The sequence below is a fragment of the Myiozetetes cayanensis genome, unplaced genomic scaffold (assembly GCF_022539395.1).
Source record: "Myiozetetes cayanensis isolate MyiCay16 unplaced genomic scaffold, myiCay2020 scf3, whole genome shotgun sequence".
In the NCBI taxonomy this organism is placed as follows: Eukaryota; Metazoa; Chordata; class Aves; order Passeriformes; family Tyrannidae; genus Myiozetetes; species Myiozetetes cayanensis.
This window is the reverse complement of record NW_026087521.1, coordinates 48,999,404-49,019,444: the sequence shown is the minus strand read 5'-3', so window position 1 is coordinate 49,019,444 and position 20,041 is coordinate 48,999,404. Positions and strand designations below refer to the sequence as shown.

At 40.7% G+C, this 20,041-nt stretch overlaps 2 protein-coding genes across 2 annotated transcripts in view; both read left to right on the top strand.

Moving 5' to 3' along the window:
• GUCY2C (guanylate cyclase 2C) overlaps nucleotides 1-12,044 on the top strand; it is a 43,233-nt gene extending 31,189 nt beyond the window's left edge. Inside the window, exons 19-27 of the mRNA XM_050325291.1 lie at nucleotides 2,465-2,553; nucleotides 3,288-3,379; nucleotides 4,968-5,126; nucleotides 6,528-6,720; nucleotides 7,106-7,280; nucleotides 8,186-8,284; nucleotides 9,046-9,140; nucleotides 9,773-9,849; nucleotides 11,546-12,044. Coding sequence (XP_050181248.1) covers nucleotides 2,465-2,553; nucleotides 3,288-3,379; nucleotides 4,968-5,126; nucleotides 6,528-6,720; nucleotides 7,106-7,280; nucleotides 8,186-8,284; nucleotides 9,046-9,140; nucleotides 9,773-9,849; nucleotides 11,546-11,720 — 1,154 coding nt within the window. The 3' untranslated portion in view covers nucleotides 11,721-12,044. The remainder of the gene's footprint in view (nucleotides 1-2,464; nucleotides 2,554-3,287; nucleotides 3,380-4,967; nucleotides 5,127-6,527; nucleotides 6,721-7,105; nucleotides 7,281-8,185; nucleotides 8,285-9,045; nucleotides 9,141-9,772; nucleotides 9,850-11,545) is intronic.
• Nucleotides 12,045-15,652: 3,608 nt separating this feature from the next.
• The window catches only part of PLBD1 (phospholipase B domain containing 1), a 38,181-nt gene continuing 33,792 nt past the window's right edge, over nucleotides 15,653-20,041 (top strand). Inside the window, exon 1 of the mRNA XM_050325298.1 lies at nucleotides 15,653-15,981. Coding sequence (XP_050181255.1) covers nucleotides 15,903-15,981 — 79 coding nt within the window. The 5' untranslated portion in view covers nucleotides 15,653-15,902. The remainder of the gene's footprint in view (nucleotides 15,982-20,041) is intronic.

Sequence of the window (20,041 nt, the reverse complement as noted above, 5' to 3'; positions counted from 1 at the left end):
TCCTCATGAATGCAAGGATTTTACAAGTATCGCCAGCGTAGGTGGAGAAAGTGCAATGCCCTTCCTCATTTTAACTTGTAAAGCAAATCCACTGCAAAATATATTCTTTTAACTACTTGTTGAGTAGGTATAGCGTTTCTGTGCTGTGTTAGTGGTTATTAAATTAGCCTCAGACACAGTGTTTCCTGGCTCTTCTGAGATGTGGTGTCATCCTCACTGCTCTGTATTTGACCCTGTCTGTCACAGTCAGAACCTGGTTCCTTGTTTTATCTTTGACCTGTTTCTTAAAACTGCATTTTGTCCTTTTGGAAAGGACAAATAGCATTAGGTTAATTCATCCAACTGAAAGAATTTTTAGCACCTAAGCTAGGTACCTAACAGCACCGAAGTGCTGTTGCTGGAGATGGTCACATATCCGCATGTTGGGTAAGACAGCAATAACCTCACTGGCCATGAAGCCTGTTTGGTAAGTCTGGATCCACTGTAACTTAAAAAAAATAATCTGCTTTGTAAATTTCAGTTGAAATTTTAAGTTTTCTATTCAGTGAGGAGATTGTTTTTTCCACAAAGCTTTTTTTCCTTAAAAACATTAGTAGATGTGTAAGATATATATTGCTGATCTAATGGCTTCTGGTATTATTCTTGACTTTTGATTATGCACTTTCAGTAAATGTGTTCATCAGGTCATCAAATTTCATGCAAAAGAAATAAGTTTTATTATGTATTGCTGAAGTGGCTCCTCATTTAAATGCCTGGATTAATTCATTAGCCAAGATGAGCAAGACAGTGAACGATACTTACTCAAACACTTCTGAATTTTGTTTGTGGCATCATCTAACTTTGGAAGACAGTAGCTTAAACTTGGGGTGACCATTAATTTACAAATTACTAAGATAAAAAGAGAAAAGAACACCAAATTAAGAGTCAATGGTAATGGACAAAGAAATGTCCCAGTTGCATGTTTGATTCATTTGGTTTTTAAGTCACCTGGAGAAAGTCTTTCAGTGGCTAGGCTCTCAGAAGTTAGTCTCTGCAAGATAGAAGACATGATACTAGGCTTCATCCACCAACTTCCAAGTACTCAGTGAGCCAATTTTCTCAACCTGAAAATATGCATCAATCAACTTAATGTGCAATAATTTTGCTACTAGAAAGAAAAGAAGTCCCACAGGATGACAGGTATACAAAACTGGATTTCTAATGTATAGAAGTAACTAGGTCATAGTCCTCTTCACTGATGTCTCTGTGAGACAGCTGTTCCCCATCTGGTTGCTCCACTCTTGTGCAGAAACACCTCATTTACTGCTCAAGACTGAAATCTTGTCACGTACGAACGCTCAATTCAAGCTGCCTCCTTGTTCCACTACGTTCTGCCGCTGGCTAATTGCAGTGCTGCTAATAGCTGCTGTTACTTCCTCTCTCAAGTGTGCGTGCAGCATGGAAATTCAGCACATTCCTCTTGCATACATGAACCCTATACAGACTTTCCCGTCTCTTAGCCCACAGAAGATTTCTTTGCAGCCTCTCCATTCTATAGCATTTGCGAGACTTAAGTTTCCTGCTCCTTCTCTAGTCTGTAATTTCCGTACCAATAAGCTGGAAGCTGCTGCGTCATTTTAGGGTGATCATGCATGCTTAAGCATCCCTAGCTGCTCTAGACTTGCACTTACCATCATGATTACAAACCTTCCTCATGTCAATTCTTCCTTCAGTAAAATTGTATCTCAAATATAATCAGTCATTATTAATAAATGTGTTTCATGCTTGTTCACAGATCCCTTTCAATTTCCCTTTACTCCAGAGTTAAAAAATTACTTCTGTTTTTAACCCCTGCCCCCATCTTGAACTCTTGAAGTCTTCTGAAGAAAGACAGAGATGTTTTTGCTTTAGCTCTCATTTACTGGGCTTAAGTTGAGAAGTGCAAATGCAGCCTGATTTTGAATCCGGTTCAGAATCCAAATAACTTTTATAGAATGGATTTCACGACTAAGAGTACAAATGAGCTAACAATGCAATGCTTTTAACCCATATATATTAATATCTTAGTTTTAAGAAAGTTGAGCACCTGCAGGATGATTTGTACTGCTCTGATGGAGTTGCATGTCTCAACACTCTTGATCAAGCTGCAATGGGCTTTTCACATTGTTTTTTACTATAACTGTACTTCATGCTGAGAGGCACACTAATAATGCCCAACATTCATTTGGGAAGATGCCATAACCATGTCTACCGTGACCAATAAATACTGATGTTCATTTCTATCCATTTTGTTTTCAGGGGCCTTTAAACCAGCCTCTTTTGATCTTATGCTACATATTTAGAAAAGATCCAAAGTTGAAATTCACATCAAAATGAAGAAACTGTCTTCAAGACCTGTATTTGTACAGTAGCTTGTAACCACAGAATTCTATCCACAAGCAATGTCCTTCTTATGGTTTTTTGTTTAAATCTTTTCCTGTGTTAGAGAAACTTTACAGAGTGGAGAGTGGCAAAGGAGTGAAGCCTTTCCGACCAGATCTGACCTTGGAAACAGTGGGAGAAAGACAGACGGAAGTAAGCTAATAATTAACTAGGCCATTTTCTGGGTGAAGGGTGGAAGTCCTGGCTAAACTGGAGCCCATGATCATGGGAAGGTGAAAGCCATGCATTTTATGCCATATACCCCAACCTCGTGGAAAGAAATGGCATTCCATGGTTGTTACCAGCAAAGTGGAATATAACTCATGGAAATGATTTCATTAGAAAGAAATAGCCACTTATATGGTGCCACTCTTTTGACCTATTTTAGATATCTTTGATATGGGATTGAATGACACCTCGAGTATACCTCTCTGCACTGATTTGACAGTCCCTAAGGCTTCTCGCTTAGATGGAAACGTCTGCATTGTAAACATCCACATATTCAGCAATGAACCCCATTCTTTTTGACTAAATCACTAGTTTCAGAAAAATCCCAAACTCAGGGTATTGGAAATATAATTACCACAGCATTTACCTCCATGCCAATAACTGTACCTGACTCCAGCTGCAAGACTGGATCCATTTACTTGCCTTTTATTCATGTACTGCAAATTCAAGTTAAGATCATGTCACTAGTCATCACAGAGTTAAGTTTAAGATGCCTGCAGTGAGTGTTCTAACCATAGGTTCAAGACAGTTAGTCACACAATTTATTATGTTGCCAGTCAAGAGTAACCAGAAATTCCCTAATGAACTAGTGCTGTTTAGCACTACTCTCTGTCTATATTCATAACTCAGGTGGACTTTCCTTAAATTTTTGTTTGAAGGTGTATACACTAGTGAAGAGCTGCTGGGAGGAAGATCCAGAGAAAAGGCCTGACTTTAAGAAAATTGAGAGTACTCTGGCTAAAATATTCAGGTGAGCAGTAGGGGCTCTATTTTAAGATGCTCCAAACTCCTCCTAAGTATTAGAAAGCTCATATTTTTAAGTGTGTAAACTGATGTGATTATGATTCAGTCAGTGGAAAAATCTAATGTTGTTCACTTATATCCTCTTTTGTTCTTCATCAGAAAAGTAGGCGAGCATGTGCATGTGTATACGTACACATGTGTGAATGTACTAGCTGAGTGAGGGTAAGGCGATCACCATACCTCAAATTGGTACATTGAGAAAGTAGCAAGCTGGATAATTAGAGATTTAAACTATTCAAGTAATTCACTCCCTGTCTCTAGTCAAGAGTTGGATAGTGACTCACGTCATCTAAGTTTCGGGAAATGAATGCACGTAGATGTTTGGAGGATGATTTTAAAGTTTGGTTGGTCCCAAATTAAGCTGACTAGAAATATTGGGTTGTAACTCACAAGAAGTATTAATTACAAGGCTTTGATGATACAAACTTGTGGGAAAATAATAAGGGCCATAGCTGGATGAACCCTATGGGGTTATACAGGCCTTTCACCTGGACAATGCTGCATTGTTCTACAGAGTTTGGTATGAGTTAATTATTTCAATGACCAAACAGTGAGCTTTTTTTAATCACTTCTCTTGGGCAATTGCTCCCCTGTTTTTAAAGCTGTCCCCATCAACAAACCCCAACAGTACTTGCATCATTTTCCATTTTACAAGGGTAGAAGGACAACTGTACAATACATAACTGAATGTATCAGTTGAATAATCTTACTGCAGCTGAATAGAAAGGCCTCCTAGTTCATCTCCCAAGCCTCCATCCTACAAAAGCAAAGAGGTTTCCTCTTGCCACACTCAAATATGATGTTGTCCTCATGGGGGTCTAAGATGCTGCATCGCTGACATAAAATTTGTTTAAAGTAAGAGTGATTTTAAAGTCCAGTTGGACACAACACTAATCTGACTCTTCCATTCAGCCTGGTCCCATCTACTTTCAGACTGCTTTGGCAAGTGCAGGCTGCCCAGACAAACAGGGGTTTGAGTGGCTCATGTTACCATACTTCTGCATCCAGAGGTTGTTAATAGGCTGGAGTCTGCAGGATCTTATGAGTAAGACTAGCCCAGGGGCTGCTCTTTGTTCTACTGTATTGTTCTGTTTTCAGAACACACAGCCCCAAATTGTCTTAATCGTTCTGGCTGAAGCCCCATCTAAACACTATATGCAATATTCTACCTACTATTTTTAGCTTCTTCTCAGAATTTGAGCTTCTCAGTTACTTTTTACAAATGAATGTTCATGGATTACCCAAAGCAATCTGGAACTGACAATATTATCAGGGCTAGGTGATAGATGATGGGTGCTTTAAGAATTACCAATTGCAACTGACAAGCATGGATCACTGACTTTCAATCCATATCCATAAGCCCTCCAAGCAAGTAAAAGAATGGTGCATTTGAGGCATTTTGCATTCTAACTACATGGAAGTCAAACATTGGAGAAGTTTTCCATTGCTCCTTTCTTGCCTCTTTTTGGCTGCTCTCAACAATGAATGCCTATCAATCTTTCTTCTTGACTCCTGTGTAATTCTGTTACTTGCAGTAACTTCCATGGCCAGACCAATGAAAGCTACATGGATACCCTGATCCGGCGTCTACAGCTGTACTCACGGAACTTGGAACACCTGGTGGAGGAAAGGACAGAGCTATACAAAGCAGAGCGAGACAGAGCAGACAGGCTTAATTTCATGTTACTTCCAAGGTAACTGGCTGGGAGGATTTTCTCTGGCATTTTATTTACATATATCACCTGATTCTTGCAGAGCAGGAGATGGGATTAATATTAATGTTCTATTTCCTTCCCCTCTAATCTAAGAAGCAGCAACTGTCCCTGTTCTCTCCACCCCATGGTGGAGTTTCATGTCAAGATGGTAGTGGGACCCATTATCTTTCCTCAACATGTATTCATGCACGGGATCCCCCTTTCCAGTACAAGCCTCTTTTTCATGTCTTTTCTTGGAACACATAGATCTACAGAGACCTCCCATCACAGAGCTCTGTTCTGGTCCAGCACCTTCCTAGGTAGAGGGAGTGTCTCCAGCTGGATAGCAGGAATGCAGTCCGATTTCAGGCTGGGGTTTAACAATGCAACAGAGGGGCTGAGGTTGGCTGGGCCATACTGGGCTAGATGGATTCTTCAGAGAATGAAAAATACTTATCCTATGATATAGGATAAGTATTACTGATATTCTAATATTGGTAATGCCAGTAATTTTGGTATTGCATCCATTTGCAATGGGAAAAGTACCCTGTTATGTCATTACTATTTTCAAGGCTATTTTAGTAGTCAGAGTATTGACTTTATCTTAAAAAAAGATAAAACCTTTTTAGTGACTCATCTTTAAAAAAAAAAGTTCATTCAATCCAGTTTTGGGGGAAATTTGAAATGATCTGGTTGTATAGACAGTGCAACAAGGAATCCACTCTTTGTTGGTCCTACCACCCTATTATTGTCTCACTGTAGATGGAACACAACATTGTGCAAACCCTATAATTTTCTGCATCTTTTTCAGTTATTCTCTTCTAATATCTCCAACTAGGAACAGATATTTTCCTGGATTTAGAATTGCAAGACAATGAAGGTCTCTCTGAATAGATATTGACTGTCATGGTATTGAGTTTTTTCCCATGAAATTATCAGACCATGATACCTCATCTGAAATCAGGATTAGGTGATGTAATTATCAGGACAAAATTACTTCTACACTGGGAAAACAGAAAAATATGTTTGTTCTTACTCATTGTATGGGTAGAATATAGGTCTACATGTCAGAAATTTTAGAATTTCAGTTTTAAATTTGACTCAATATCCCTGTTTCTGACCTTAACCAAGAAGCTCAGTTGCCTGTGTCTCAGTTTCCTCAAGGCTATTAACACACTTAGATTTTGTAAGGCTGTAGCACATTAATTACCATTAGTAAGTGCTTTGAGGTTCCTGGCTGAAAGGCATTATGGGCATCTAAAATCCGATTACAGTGGCAGTTTTCAGCAAACTATTTGATGTTTCCTAAACAGAAAGCAATGATGTGGTTGGGTTGCATGAAAAAATACCTTTAATAGAAAATGCTACTCATCTGTCTTCCTGCCTTCTCTATTTCCACAGGCCAGTAGTAAAGTCTTTGAAGGAGACTGGCCTGGTAGAGCCAGAGTTCTTTGAAGAAGTCACTATCTACTTCAGTGACATCGTTGGCTTCACCACACTCTGCAAATATAGCACCCCTATGGAGGTGGTAGATATGCTGAATGATATCTACAAGAACTTTGACCACATTCTTGACCATCATGATGTTTACAAGGTGATTAGCTCTGCACTTTTGCTCAGTTAACAACCAGGGGACATACAAATCAATTTGCATAATGTGGTGGATTTGGGAATCTGCCTTCTAAGCAAAGACAAAAGAGAGAAAAACAGGTCAGGATTACCTCATTTCAGTGTGCTTTCAATATGCCTGCTTATACCAAATTTTCTATACTATGTGCTCACAGATTTGTTAACAGGTATGCAGGGTATAAACACTCATATTCCCAAATGGTGTCAGCTACCTTAAACTAATCAATTCTGCTCTCCAGGGAAGAAATGTTTAATCATGAGCAAGAGGATCTGATAAAACCTTTTTGCTTTTAACTAAGAATGTACTTTTCTGAGTCTGCAGATAGTGAGTTTTAATTTTGTTTCCACAGGTGGAGACCATTGGCGATGCCTACATGGTGGTGAGTGGTTTACCAAAGAGGAATGGCAACCGGCATGCAGTAGACATCTCCATGATGGCTCTGGACATCCTCAGCTTCATGGGATCTTTTGAACTGAGACATCTGCCGGGTCTGCCTGTGTGGATTCGCATTGGAATTCACTCTGGTACACAGTAGTGCTAGATAAACAATGACAATGTTGTTGCCTTGTTTTTGAAAAGAACTGACTCCCATACAAGTACATCATACATGATTGTTCTCCTCATGAGGAATAAGGTTGAAAAAAATGTACCTAGAGGAAAAGCAACAGAAATAAAATGTCACTGTTTTGCTCCCCTGTAGTGAAATAACCCCTACCCATTCTTTCACAGCTTAAGTCAGTAGCTAGGATGAGCAACTGCCATTGTTCCTGGTGTGATTAAAGCGGTTGTATCAAATAAGTCTTCATAGATTGTTCCTCCCTGACAAAAGTAGAGATCAGTCATGGGCAGCTATGCTTATCTAGACAAAAAGTGCAGGCCTGTATTTTATGCTTTTGGAAGCAAAATTCTGTCAAGCCTATGCAGGAATTAATGTTTTGATTTATCTATAGAATGCTTCTTATTAAAGGGGAACACCAGATAGTTCAACAACTTTGGGAAATTCATTAACCACTTGAACCCCAGCTGCCAAGGGAGGAACATATCAGAGAAAGTGTCTGAGGCACTGGGAAACTGAGGCTCCACTATGCACCCTTCTGTAATGAAGCTTATTCTATTTTTCTCGTTTCCAAACCTGACAGTTAATAACTGGAGTTTGTTTTTTTCTGCATAGAAATTGTGCTTTAATACAATTAACACTGTGCAGCTATGTCCTTTTTATGCTCTTACTAGATTATGCAAGACTAACAAAGCTAGGCTTGGTTTGGAGTGGGAGACCACAAGATATTATAGGAAGTGAGGTACAGAGTATTGCCATCGGTAAGGAATGCAGAGCTCCAGCATGCACTGTACTGCTCTGCAATAGTGAGACACCTCCCAAACAAATAGTCTCTTGATCCACCTTTTGTAATGCTCTGCATCTCATTCCTAGGTCCATGTGCGGCTGGTGTGGTTGGAATAAAAATGCCTCGTTACTGCTTGTTTGGAGATACAGTGAACACAGCTTCGCGGATGGAATCCACAGGCTTGCGTAAGGATTTAATTTTAGCTGTCAGTGTAACGGGACCAAAGGCTATTGCTTAGTTTGTGACCAAAGTGTCTGTTTTCAGCTGAGAACGATTTATTATCAGCTTGCAGAAGTTTTAGAGATAAAGAAGCGCTATTTGTTTTGATTACTAATTATTTAACTGTCCAAAGTGACAGTGGGCACTTCACTGGGCAAAGAAGAGTTGTTCCTTATTCATGCTTCAGTGCTGGTAACGGGGAGTTTGTAGACTGTTTCACTGCCTGAATTCCTCTGGAAGATATGATACTCATATGCCTGGATTAATTTTACTCTATGAAGTGTAGATTTTAGTTTGCCCTAGAATTTTATTACAGCTTGGTTGAGTAAATATACTGACTGTGTATTTTAAGTTGAAGCAATTATGTTTTCAACTTCAGCATTAGGGAACTGTGCCAAGAGCCAGTTTTTTTCCTTCTGCCCAGTGTTTTCCCATGACCATTCTCTGTACAGATGACTAACAATTATTCTTTTCCCTTTTGGCATCTAAATACTACAGATATCATTGTTACCTGTATTTCAGATCAACAGCTGTACCAGCTCCCTAGATATACCATGTCGTGGAGTCAGTTTTTTCATACAGCAATTGCTTCTCTTTTGATTTAACTCTCAGAATTTATGTTGATAACAATTGAAGGAACTTCTGCTATAGCATCCAGTTTTCACATATACTTGTGATTACGCGGTAAGTTTCCAGGTTGAGCTTTCATTGTCTCTTTATTTTTTAGCTCTAAGGATTCATGTAAGTGGTTCCACTATTAACATCCTGAAAAGAACAGACTGCCAATTCCAGTATGAAGTGAGAGGAGAAACATACTTAAAGGTAACCTTTACCATGCACATGCAGGAATACAGAGAAGAGGGATAGTAAAAAGTATTATATAGCTGAGAGTACCACAAACTTAATTAACAGCTGGGGAAAAAGGGTCACAGATCAATTGGTATCACAGCCTCTAGTGGTTGAAGAGACTTCTATAAAGACAATGCAGGCAATGAAGAGCTCCCGAAGGCGTAAATAAAATCACAACATAAAGATGTGGAGAATAAATGAAATATACCACTTGGAACAGAAAATTGTGGAGTGAACTCATCTGTTAAAAGGGAAGCTGAATCTATTGTTAATTTGCTTACACTCTGATATCTGACTGTCCCTCTACAATCCATTTATTTCAGTCTATTACACTTGTCTGTCCTTGGGAGCTGATGGCAGGCAGCACAGCTCACCTCTCCCATGGTGTGTATTTCAGGTCATGGAACAAGGAAGTGGGTGTGCAGCTGCAATCTCCCCCCATTATTCTTCTTCTAACATCTGATTTTTAATCCTTTGCCGTCAGCACCAAAAAGCAGAGGCAAACACGGCAATGTGCAATACAGTATTATTTAAGTAAATCAACTACAGGGAATTCCATTCTAATCCCAAGGTTGTGCTTTCTTTTCTTTGTCATACATATTTAGGGCAGAGGAACAGAGATTACCTACTGGTTGACGGGTACTGAGGACAAGAAATACAATCTTCCAACACCTCCTTCTGTGTAAGATGGTCTTTATATGTGAAAAGGGAAGAGAAATTCCCATTGTTTGTGCTTTAGCCTTCATTGTTGCTCCCTGGCACTTGTTGTGGATTTTTTATACTATTGAACTTATCTTCAGTAGTTAGAGGCTTAACAGTGTATATACATATAAATATGTAAATATTCATGATGTGGGACTATGTGTGTACCTAAGGTTATTTGTCTATATAAGCATTTAGCAGGTTCATTTCCTTGGAAGGGAAGTAAGTCTTACAGGACAAGTTGCTGATATAATTGCAAAACATGGACAGAAAAATGAAAAACATCAATATTCCCAAAAATTTAGTCCTAGTGGCACCTGTGTGTCATAGTATGGGAAGAGCATAACCACAACTGAATGTGCAGCTCTCTCTAATACCAGAAAAGAGCCTGTGAGCTCTTGTAGGGAAATTTGTAGAAGGAATGAAACTTGCAGGATTTCAAGCAGTTTCTGCTACAAGAGGTGAACAAAGTTACTATAGTATTACACAGGAATAAAGTCTTTAAAAACTGAACGAGAGCTTACCTTCTAACACTTAAGAGAGAAGTTACCAGGAAAAAATATGAGGTTGATGTCCTGGAACTGAGCCATCATTTTACATTAGAATTTAATAAAATACAGCAATAGTGGAAGAGTTGTTTTTGAGAAACTATGCAAAACTGAAGTCAGGATAACTTGTTGCAATTATTTAGTATGTATTTTGCATACGAATACTGCATTATTTCCTGCAAACTCAATCACTGTGGAAGTTTCTCATTTTAAAGGCGTAAGTAAATGTTACAGATTAATTCTACTACAAAAGTTTTGAGTCTTACACAATGTGTCCATTGCATGAATAAAATTCTTTGCCCATTTATTCCTAGTACATTAGAGAAAAGAGGAGGCTAAGCGAAAGATGAGGGTTTTATCAGGGCATTAGCAAAACAGAAATAATCAAGTTTTTAATCTACTATAGAATCTCATGAACTTTGTTACTTTTGAAATGGAAAATACAAGTGTTTGAGCTGGGAAGGAAATACTATCAAGACTACTTCTATGGTACATCTCTTTCATAAACTCAGACCTCCTTTTTTAAAATTTATATGATCTATTTTGAGACTATCAGAATTACCCAATTGCAAATTCTTCTGGAATTCAACTAGTGAAAGTACCTCTTGAGCTGGATCACAGTGATGTTTTTGTTTTAACTTCCTCATATAGGACTGCCCCTTAAAAATTGTCATTTGTGTGGTACTCCAGCAAAAGCCAGATATACTGAAGAAATTTCTGAAAAGATGGCAACTCTGTTACTAAAGGCCACCTGAAGTTGAATAGTGGAAGTGCTGGTGCCAGTAATGGTGTTGAGAGCTAGAACCTATTTTGATTGGGATTGAATCTAATTCGTGTTTTCCTTCTCATGCAAATGATCATGATTTTTTTGGAAGGTCAGTAATGACACAGCAGCAGATCTCCTGTGCAAAGACACTGCTCCATACTATCTGGAAAACTCACATGGAAATCCTGACTTCTATTCCCAAATTCAGAGGCTGAATTTGGTCCTGTCCACTATTTTTATCAGTAGCGTGTGAATGTCATTAAGACAGATGTGGGATAGAAACATTTTAAAAACAGTGGGGACCTGGCGATCACTATAAACATGTGACTCACTGAATTTTTTTTCCATCCTGTTGTTTTCAGGGAGAATCAGCAGCGGTTACAAGATGACTTAGCAGAGATGATAACCAATAGTCTTCAGAAAAGGGAAAATGAAGGCTCCAAGGCGCAGGAGCTTTCACGGGTAGCTAGCTACCGATCAGGTACCCTGGAATACCTGCAACTGGTCAGCGCAGAGAATTTTACCACATATGTTTAAAACTGAATGTCTAGTGTGACTCAAGAAGCTGCAGCAACTCTCTGGAGAACTTCATGTGAAGGCTGAAGGCTTACACTTTCAGCTAGAGGAGAAAGAAAATACCTTTCCAAGCATCCTTTCTACCGTCTGACCTGCTATCCAGTAAATCAAACCTCTCTTCACCGTAACATTGAAATTGTTGGATGACTTCAGCAGGACACAAGCAGCCTGATTTGAGGTAAATGAAAACATCTGAAACTTGAGTCTGGAAAATAGTAAGGTTTTTTGGTTGAGTTAGTTTTATTTTTATAACTGTGATAGTCTGTTCAATAATCCACTTCTGAAAATATTCACAGTAAACCCTTAATTTGTCATGATTTTTAAATGTTGCATTCAATTTGTAACTTTTATTTGAAGAAAGATTTGCTGTAATATATTTGAAAATAACACCAAATAAAACATATGTAAAACCTGGATAATGTTGCTATTTTGCCTCTCCTGTTGTTTTCCCTGTGTCTCACATGTTTTGTTTAATCAAGCTGACTTTGTTCAAGAGGCAACACTTCTGTTATTTACATTGGGATGTTACTCCAGAAATATGGCTTCTAAAGCTTATCTGAATCTCCTGGGCCTGAAAAATGAAACTTTCTTCCAAAACCAGACACTTTCATATCTCTTCACCACTTCTGCTTCTGCCCTCAAACCAGAAGTGAAACAGAAATTAAGGAAATAAAATTATCTGAACTCCTTAACCTCAGAATCTTTCAATTCAGTTTTTGGATGCAGTTTCCAAAACAAGCAGGTTTTACTCAAATGACTCACTCATTAACTGACACCTTGGCATTTATATTAATAAACAGCTTTAAAAAGCAACAAAAGCACAGGGGACACATGCAAAAGAAAATCAGCATTCATATGAAGTAATAACATCTACTGAGTGAAACTTTTGCAAGGGCCTTTTTGTGCCTTGGTGGCTTTCAAAGCAGAGCTAATTCTTCCACCATTGTCCAACATTGCTCAGTATTCAAATGATAAAATTGGTGCAAAATCATTGGTTTTAAACAGCATTTTTTTCAAGTAAACATAACATTTAAAAAGAGCAAGCCAATTCCTGTGTTTCTTCTTTATCAATATAAATTGGTTTTGTAAAAGCACACACATGCACAAAAAGAACAACGAAGATGTAAATAGATTTGGAGTGCAAAGATTCCTGGAAAAATTAAATAATGAGGTGTTGAAGAGCTTGTACTCTTGCCCGATGAATGTAAATTCCTTCACCCAAGAACATGATAGAGAGAAAGAGTATAAAATGTGTAACCAGCAGCCACAGCTTTCACATTATACGTAACCAATCTTAAACTGGCACTACTACCACACCGTCTTCTGTCTATGATCTAATGTAAGAATTCATTTGGAGGAGGATAGAAAAAAATTATTGGTATTCTAAAACTGGTATGCATTAGAAAGAATATCAGCACAGTAAAAAAGTATAAAGCCTTGTGGTGCCAGTCAACAAGCTTTGTCTATTCTTGGGTGTGAGGGCTCTGCTACTGGGCACCACTGGGCTGTTGCTGAATCTGATATGCTAAGCATGTGTAGCTGTAATGCAGTGACAAGTGCTGGACTCATCAAGCCTGAAGAAGCCCACCACTACTACTATCTCAAGCAGAGCTGTTCTGATCTTTGAAGTGACATAAGGCAATTTTTAAAGAGGAGTTCTATGGGATCCATCCTTGACACCTCTGAAATACAAATTATTTTAAAGCAAATAAGTCAGCAATGAGTTGACGGACTATCTTTTGATAGGTTTGTTTTCCACATGGTTCTGTCCCTGCACATATCTGTTACCTATACATCACAGTAAAATCAACTTTGACTACTCTTTTAAAAAAATTATTCCTGATTTCAGGTTTGAATCTGTCTTAGATACAATGTCTTATCATTGCATTTTATTATCAAATGTTAGATCAAAAAGTGCCCTACCATCAGAAATCTGTCACTGAAGGTCCAGTCATCCACCTCTCCTGCTTGGTTTTTTTTTTCAAGCAATGAAGTGTTATATGAAAAACCTAGGGTGAGATATAATTTTGTTCTCCAAGTGCAAAGGATTTTGGCTTCATCACCATTCATTTGGACTTAACTCACACACACAAGAAAGGTTTTCTGAGAATCCCTGGTCTGGGAGCATAGGGAAGAGAATCTTTCCAAACACCCAACATGACTTTTGCAGCTTTGGGTCATATTCAGATTCGCTCCTACTTCATTTTTATCATACATAGAGTCATAGAATAGTTTGGGTTGGCAGGGACCTTTAGGTACTGGAAGGTGCTATAAGGAGCCTTCTGTTCTCCAGGCTGAACAACCCCAGTTCTCTCAGCCTGTTTTCACAGGAGAGGTGCTCCAGCCCTCTGATTATCTTCAGGGCCCTCCTCTGGACTCGCTCCAACAGGTCCATGTGTTTCTTATGTTTGGGGCCACATAGGCAGGTGTGTTCTCACAAGAGTGGAATAGAGGGGCAGAATCACCTCCCTTGACTTGCTGGTCATGCTGCTTTTGATGTAGCCCAGGATATGCTTGGCTTCTCTGGACTGCAAATGCACATTGCTGGCTCATGTTGGGCTTCTTGCTGACCAAGACCTCAAGTCTCTCTCTAGGCCTGCTCTCAATCCGTTCTCTGCTCAGCTTGTATTTGTGCTTGGGATTGCCCTGTCCCATGTCTGGGGTCTGCAGATGGCTTTGTTGAAAAGAGATTCCCACAGACCCACCTCTCAAGCCTGTCAAGGCCCCTCTAGATATGTCATCCCTTCCCTCCAGCATGTCGACGGCACCACAGCTTGGTATCATCAGCCAGCTTGATGAAGGTGCACTCAAGCTCAGTCCATGCCGCTGACAAAGATGGTAAACAGCACCTGTCCCCATACTGACTCCTGAGGAACATCACTCGTCACTCATCCACACTCACCTCCTGTTTCAGCATCGTGTATTTGTGCTCTCCATCCTAGTTCTCACATGCCTCCAACTCCTGTTTTAAATACCTTTTTTTCTCCCATTATAATCCTATACAGGGAATTCTATGGCAAATATAATTTTCTGTTTTACTTTACCAGCGTAGTCAAACTGAGAGAAGTATGTGACAGAGGTGAGTTTCTCATTTGGAAAAAACTTTGGAAAATATTCCTCCAAAGCAAACACACAATCCATTCATGATTAGACACTTTTAGACACTTAAGAGTTAATTTTCACTGGGGAGGGAAAAAAAAAAAAAAAAGGTAACAGCACCGTGTTTATTGCTTATCTCTAAGAGCGGCTCAGAACAAAGCAGTGATGGGTATGGAACGATCCCTGCAGCCAACAGTGGTGTTTCAGTGCTCTTACCCTGGGCTTGAGGCCAAGGCTTGCTACTTGGCCTGAACTGGTTGGCATGCGACCTTGTTATATGAGGCTATTACAGGCACTGGTATCAAATTTGAACTGTCTTAAACAATTACTGAAACACAAAGTTCAAATAAATAGCTCTTTTAGGACAGTGGTAGAATATCCAACACTGGGAGAAACAAAACGATAGTGCCAAAAAAATGATCTCAACCAGTGGGGTTCAGAAAACAACAGTGCCTAAAAATAATCTGAACCAATGGGGTTCAAGGGAAAACCCCATGAAAAGTTTTTTCTACCTGTAAAACCTAGGAAAAGGTCTGTCCCTCATTTTTTCTGCTGGGACACAGGACAGTTGCTGTTCCCAACAGAGCTGAAAGCTGCCCTTCCTGTGATGCAAAACGCGTAGTTTGACAAGGCACCACCCTACTCCTGCTGCTTTTCGGAGGCCTTTCCTGATAAACCTTCGCCCCTTTTTGGTTAATCACTGTTGAGAAGCCCAACGGCGCCGGAGGCACTCGCCTGGGGCCCTCCCCTCAGTGTCTTGCGAGGTCGGACCTCGGCCGGGAGTGACCCCCGCCACCAGCCAACCCTTGGGGGCTCCAAACAACTACTGGGTCAAGACAGATGCCGGCCGCTCCCGGGCACATCCCGACGCACATCCCGGCGGCCGGCGCGGGGAAAAACCGTCGCCCCGCCAGGGACACCTTCAGCACGGGGCACCGCGGCCGGGGCGGGCGCCGGAGGAGGCGGGGGCAGCGCCGAGACCTGCCCTGAGCGAGGGAACTTCTTAAAGTCCCGCCGCCTCCCGGCGCTCGTAGGAGCGGCAGGATGGCCCGGCCGGGCGGCGGCGTGTGCCGCTACTGCTGGGGGCTCGTCCTGCTGTGGGTGGCAGCGGGCGGCCGCGCAGGTGAGGCGAGCGGGCGTCGGGGGGGCGGCCGGCACGAAGCCCCCTCGCCGGGGTGGGCGGGACGGAGGGAGAGAGCCGGGCTGCCCGAGCCCCGCGAGTGCCCCCCGTCCCGGGGGTGCCCGGTGGCCGGGAAGGGTAGCCCGGCCCGGGCTGTGCCGCGGCTCCGGGGGAGGCAGCGCGGCTCGCACGGGGCACCCGCCGGGCTCCGCGCCCCGCCTGGTGCGGCCGCTCCTCGCCGCGCCTCCTGCCCGTGCTGCCTGGGACGCGGGTGCGAGGCCGCCAAGTCCCCGCTTCCCGCGGGGGACCCTCGGGCCGGTCGGGGTCTGGTGCCTCACGCCCTGCTCCAGGGGCACCTCGTGCCCCCGCGGCCGGGCAGGGGCGGCCCGGCTGCCTCGTGGGTGTTCGGTGCTGACGCTTCCAAAACATCTTCCCAGTTCCCAGAAGAGGAACCAAACTAAGGAATCCAACAGATGGGAAGTTACCTTGAGCGCCCACGAGTGCTGGCTTTCAATGTTACATGTAGGCATGGGAATCATTTAGGATGGATGCTTTGCAGTGGTGCTGTGGCCTACAGCAGTGACTTGAGACTGTAGTGCTGGCTTGTTGGGTACAGGTCATGGTCTGTGTTTTGGATATCTTAGGGAATCACATAATGGTTTGAGTTGGAAGGGATGTTAAAGGGATCACCTTGTTCCAACAGTCCTACTATGGGCAGGGACACAATATCTCCCTATTCTGCTGCCTTCAGTGAAGGTCTTAAGGGCTGGATTAAGTGCTTATCATCTGGGAATTTCCGAGTTAATTTACTAATTGCCACAAAACAAGGAGAAATTCAGCTAACAGTTGTTTCAATGTTTGTAAAATGTTACATATGTGTAATTTTGTGGACTGTCCTACCTCATCTCGCAGACCTAGTTTTCAAATTTTACCTGGGTTGGCAAACACTTCAGTACTACATTAGTAGGATAAAGAGGTCAGCTGTGAATCATGCAAAGGAAGTGAAAGTTAGTTTCGGGTATGAAGTAGAAATCAGTTGGGTATTAGCTGAAACTAACATCATAATTGAAGTACTGGTAGAAAACTAAGGAGCAAATAGAAATGTCTTTAGGCTATTTAATGGAGTAAACATAGCTTTCAATATTGTGAATCGTCTAGATGCCTTATTGTGGTTTTTTTTTAATTGGTTCATTGTTCTTTAGCATTTTGAATGCCTTGAAGATTCTTCACTATACAGTTTGGAAACTGTTTCTAGATAATTTTCTCTAATAAAAACGGCTTAAATTGAGGTACTCTGATGTTGGTGAAGCTACTTGTTGAACGATTATTTTTGTTTCCTCGGTGGATGACCTGTACTGGGGACCTATAACTGTTTTGGCAAATCTGCTGTGTTAGCTAAGCTTTACTAGTAAGTATCCTTGTGAACATGAAAACCACATGAGACTGAAACTCTTAATTGATAGTTCACATTTGAATATTGCTTTTCTCTGATGTAAGCACAAATCAGGGGATTAGACTTCAAATAATGACAGGCCTGTTGGAAGCAAATTGAAAAATTAGACCTGAAACGTGTGAGGAAATAGGATGAATTAAGGCCAGTAGAATAGGAAACACTGCTTATATTCAAGCAGATCAGAAAGCATTTACTCCTTTATTTGAAAATTACTGGTCTTCGTGTTAATTTCTTGTGTGATTTAACCTAATCTCTAAAGAAGCCCTGAAGTACTTGATATTTGTTTTGTAATGGATTCTAATCATAACTCCATTTTGCAATTTTACTTGTTCTTTAGACATATACAGCCTTCTTTAAATAGTTAAAAGGATGGTTCTTTAAAAAAAAAGACATGGACCTGTTAGAGCAGGACAAGAGGAAGCCACAAAGATGATCAGAGGGCTGGAGCACCTCTCCTATGAAGGTGGGCTGAGAACTGGGGTAGTTCAGCCTGGAGAAAAGGAGGCTTTGGGGAGACCTCACTGTGGTCTTCCAGTACCTGAAGGGGGCTTTTGAAAAGAAGAGAGAGGGACTGTTTACAAGGGCATGTAGGGGCAGTAGTTTCAAACTGAAAAGAGGGCAGGTTAGATGTTAGGAAGAAGTTTTTTACTGTGAGGGTGGTGAGGCACTGGAACAGGTTGCCCAGAGAAGCTGTGGATGCCCCATCCCTGGACGTGTTGAAGGCCAGGCTGGATGAGACCCTGAGCGACCTAGTCTAATGAAAGGTGTCTCTGCCCATGGCATGGGGTTTGGAACTAGATGATCTTCAAGGTCCCTTTCAACCTCAGCCATTCTGTGATTCTGTAAAATTTTTAATGGGAAAATAGGCCAAGCTCTATCAAATAATAAAATTAAACAGAAACATCTTTACTTCAGGTTGACCTGAAACATTTAAATGCTATACTGTGAGAATATAATCTTTACTACTGATTCTCAGTTGTAGGAGAGGATGTGCTGAAAACAGATGTGCAAATTTGTTCTAGTTTTTTTTTTTTGTATTTCAAAGTGATGCAAAATTAGTTTTCAGTGAAACAGGAGAGTGAAATCTTCCTTATTTAGTGGAAAGTTTATAGGTGGAATCTATGAGGAACAGTTCTACAAAAACACTTCACTTTTGTAAAGCTATAGGTGAAAATATAGATTAAAATTCATAGTTAGGGAAGCCAGTAGTTTTCATATTCATAGGAGATGCTTGTAGTTGCTAATTTAGCTTGTTACATGTGACCTAACCAGTGTTTCATTGCTTGTGAGTTGGCTTGTTTCTCAGTCTAAGGAAAAATAGGAGTATTATTTCTCACCCCTTGACCTTTTACTTTTTTCATCTTCAAGGAAAAGAGTTCTACTCATTCCTCCAATTAGAAGGTCCAGTAGCCTAACTAGATACATGTATGTTTTGAAAACAACTTATGGCTGGGAAAGCATAAATAAAAACAGCCTTTTCTGGCATTCTTAAGCCATGTCAAGTGTTATTTTTTTAGGTATAATTTATTAATAAATATTAGTGAGAGTTATCAAGTAGTGTGTTTGTTGGATGGTCTTGGGCCATCTCTGTACTGCTTTTCTTTCATTCTTCATCTTTTCTGTCAATTCTGTTCTTTCATGTCCTGCTCAGCATATGCTTTCCTCCTGTGTTTCATCTTGCCTTACTCCTCTTGCTTAGTATTTCCTTTAATTGCTTTCTCCATATTCTCACAAACATTTATGTATTTCCACTTTCCTGCTGCCACCAAGTAAAAGACAATCTCCAGTTTTTAAATAATGTTGGAAATGCCTGTATTGACCCAAAAAGGCAGAGAACAGATTTGGCATTTCAGCCTAAAAACCAAGGGGACTACCACCACCTCCTAGTCATGGCTGATATATGCTCCTTTTTCCATTATGTAGGGAATAATCTTGACAAAAGACAGATACTTCTTACTTGCTATAGAAATTCCATCACTCTCCTAACTGAAGTCCCTGTTTCTGGATATGTATTTAACGGAAGGGTTGATGTATCTTTAAAAGCAGGCAGTTTGAGGAAGGATTTCCCCCAGTCCTTACTGACTGCAAGAGAGGAAAAGAAACTCCTATTTCCAAACTTGTTTTGTCATTGCACTTTTCCACTTCTCTCTCCCACCACAGAGTACTCTGGTGGTTGTGCTAGAACTGTGTATTGCTGATGCTGTGCAGTTCTCCTGGCTGGCTCATTGCAGGGAGGGAAAGGATGATTCCACTGACCTATCCCCTGGGATTTTGACTCATTCATTGCAGTAAATAGTGTGTTCTTTGGTGTGTTATTTGTATTATTCCAAGCAACACTGTTATGGAATAGTCACACAGTATCACTTTTTTGTTTATTTGTTTGTTTGGGGGTTGTATGTTTTGGTTTTGTGGGTTTGTTTGGGTTTTGTTTGTTTTTGTAGGGGGTTTTGTTTGTTTGTTTGTTCTTCAGAGCCCTAATAAGTCTTACCTTTGATGAAAGGATTATTTGTAGGTTCATGGAGACGTTGCATTTGATTTATATGCAAGAATTTACCAATACAACTGCTAGGATAAGAGATGCTAGGGCCTCAGCCTTCAAAAATAAATACA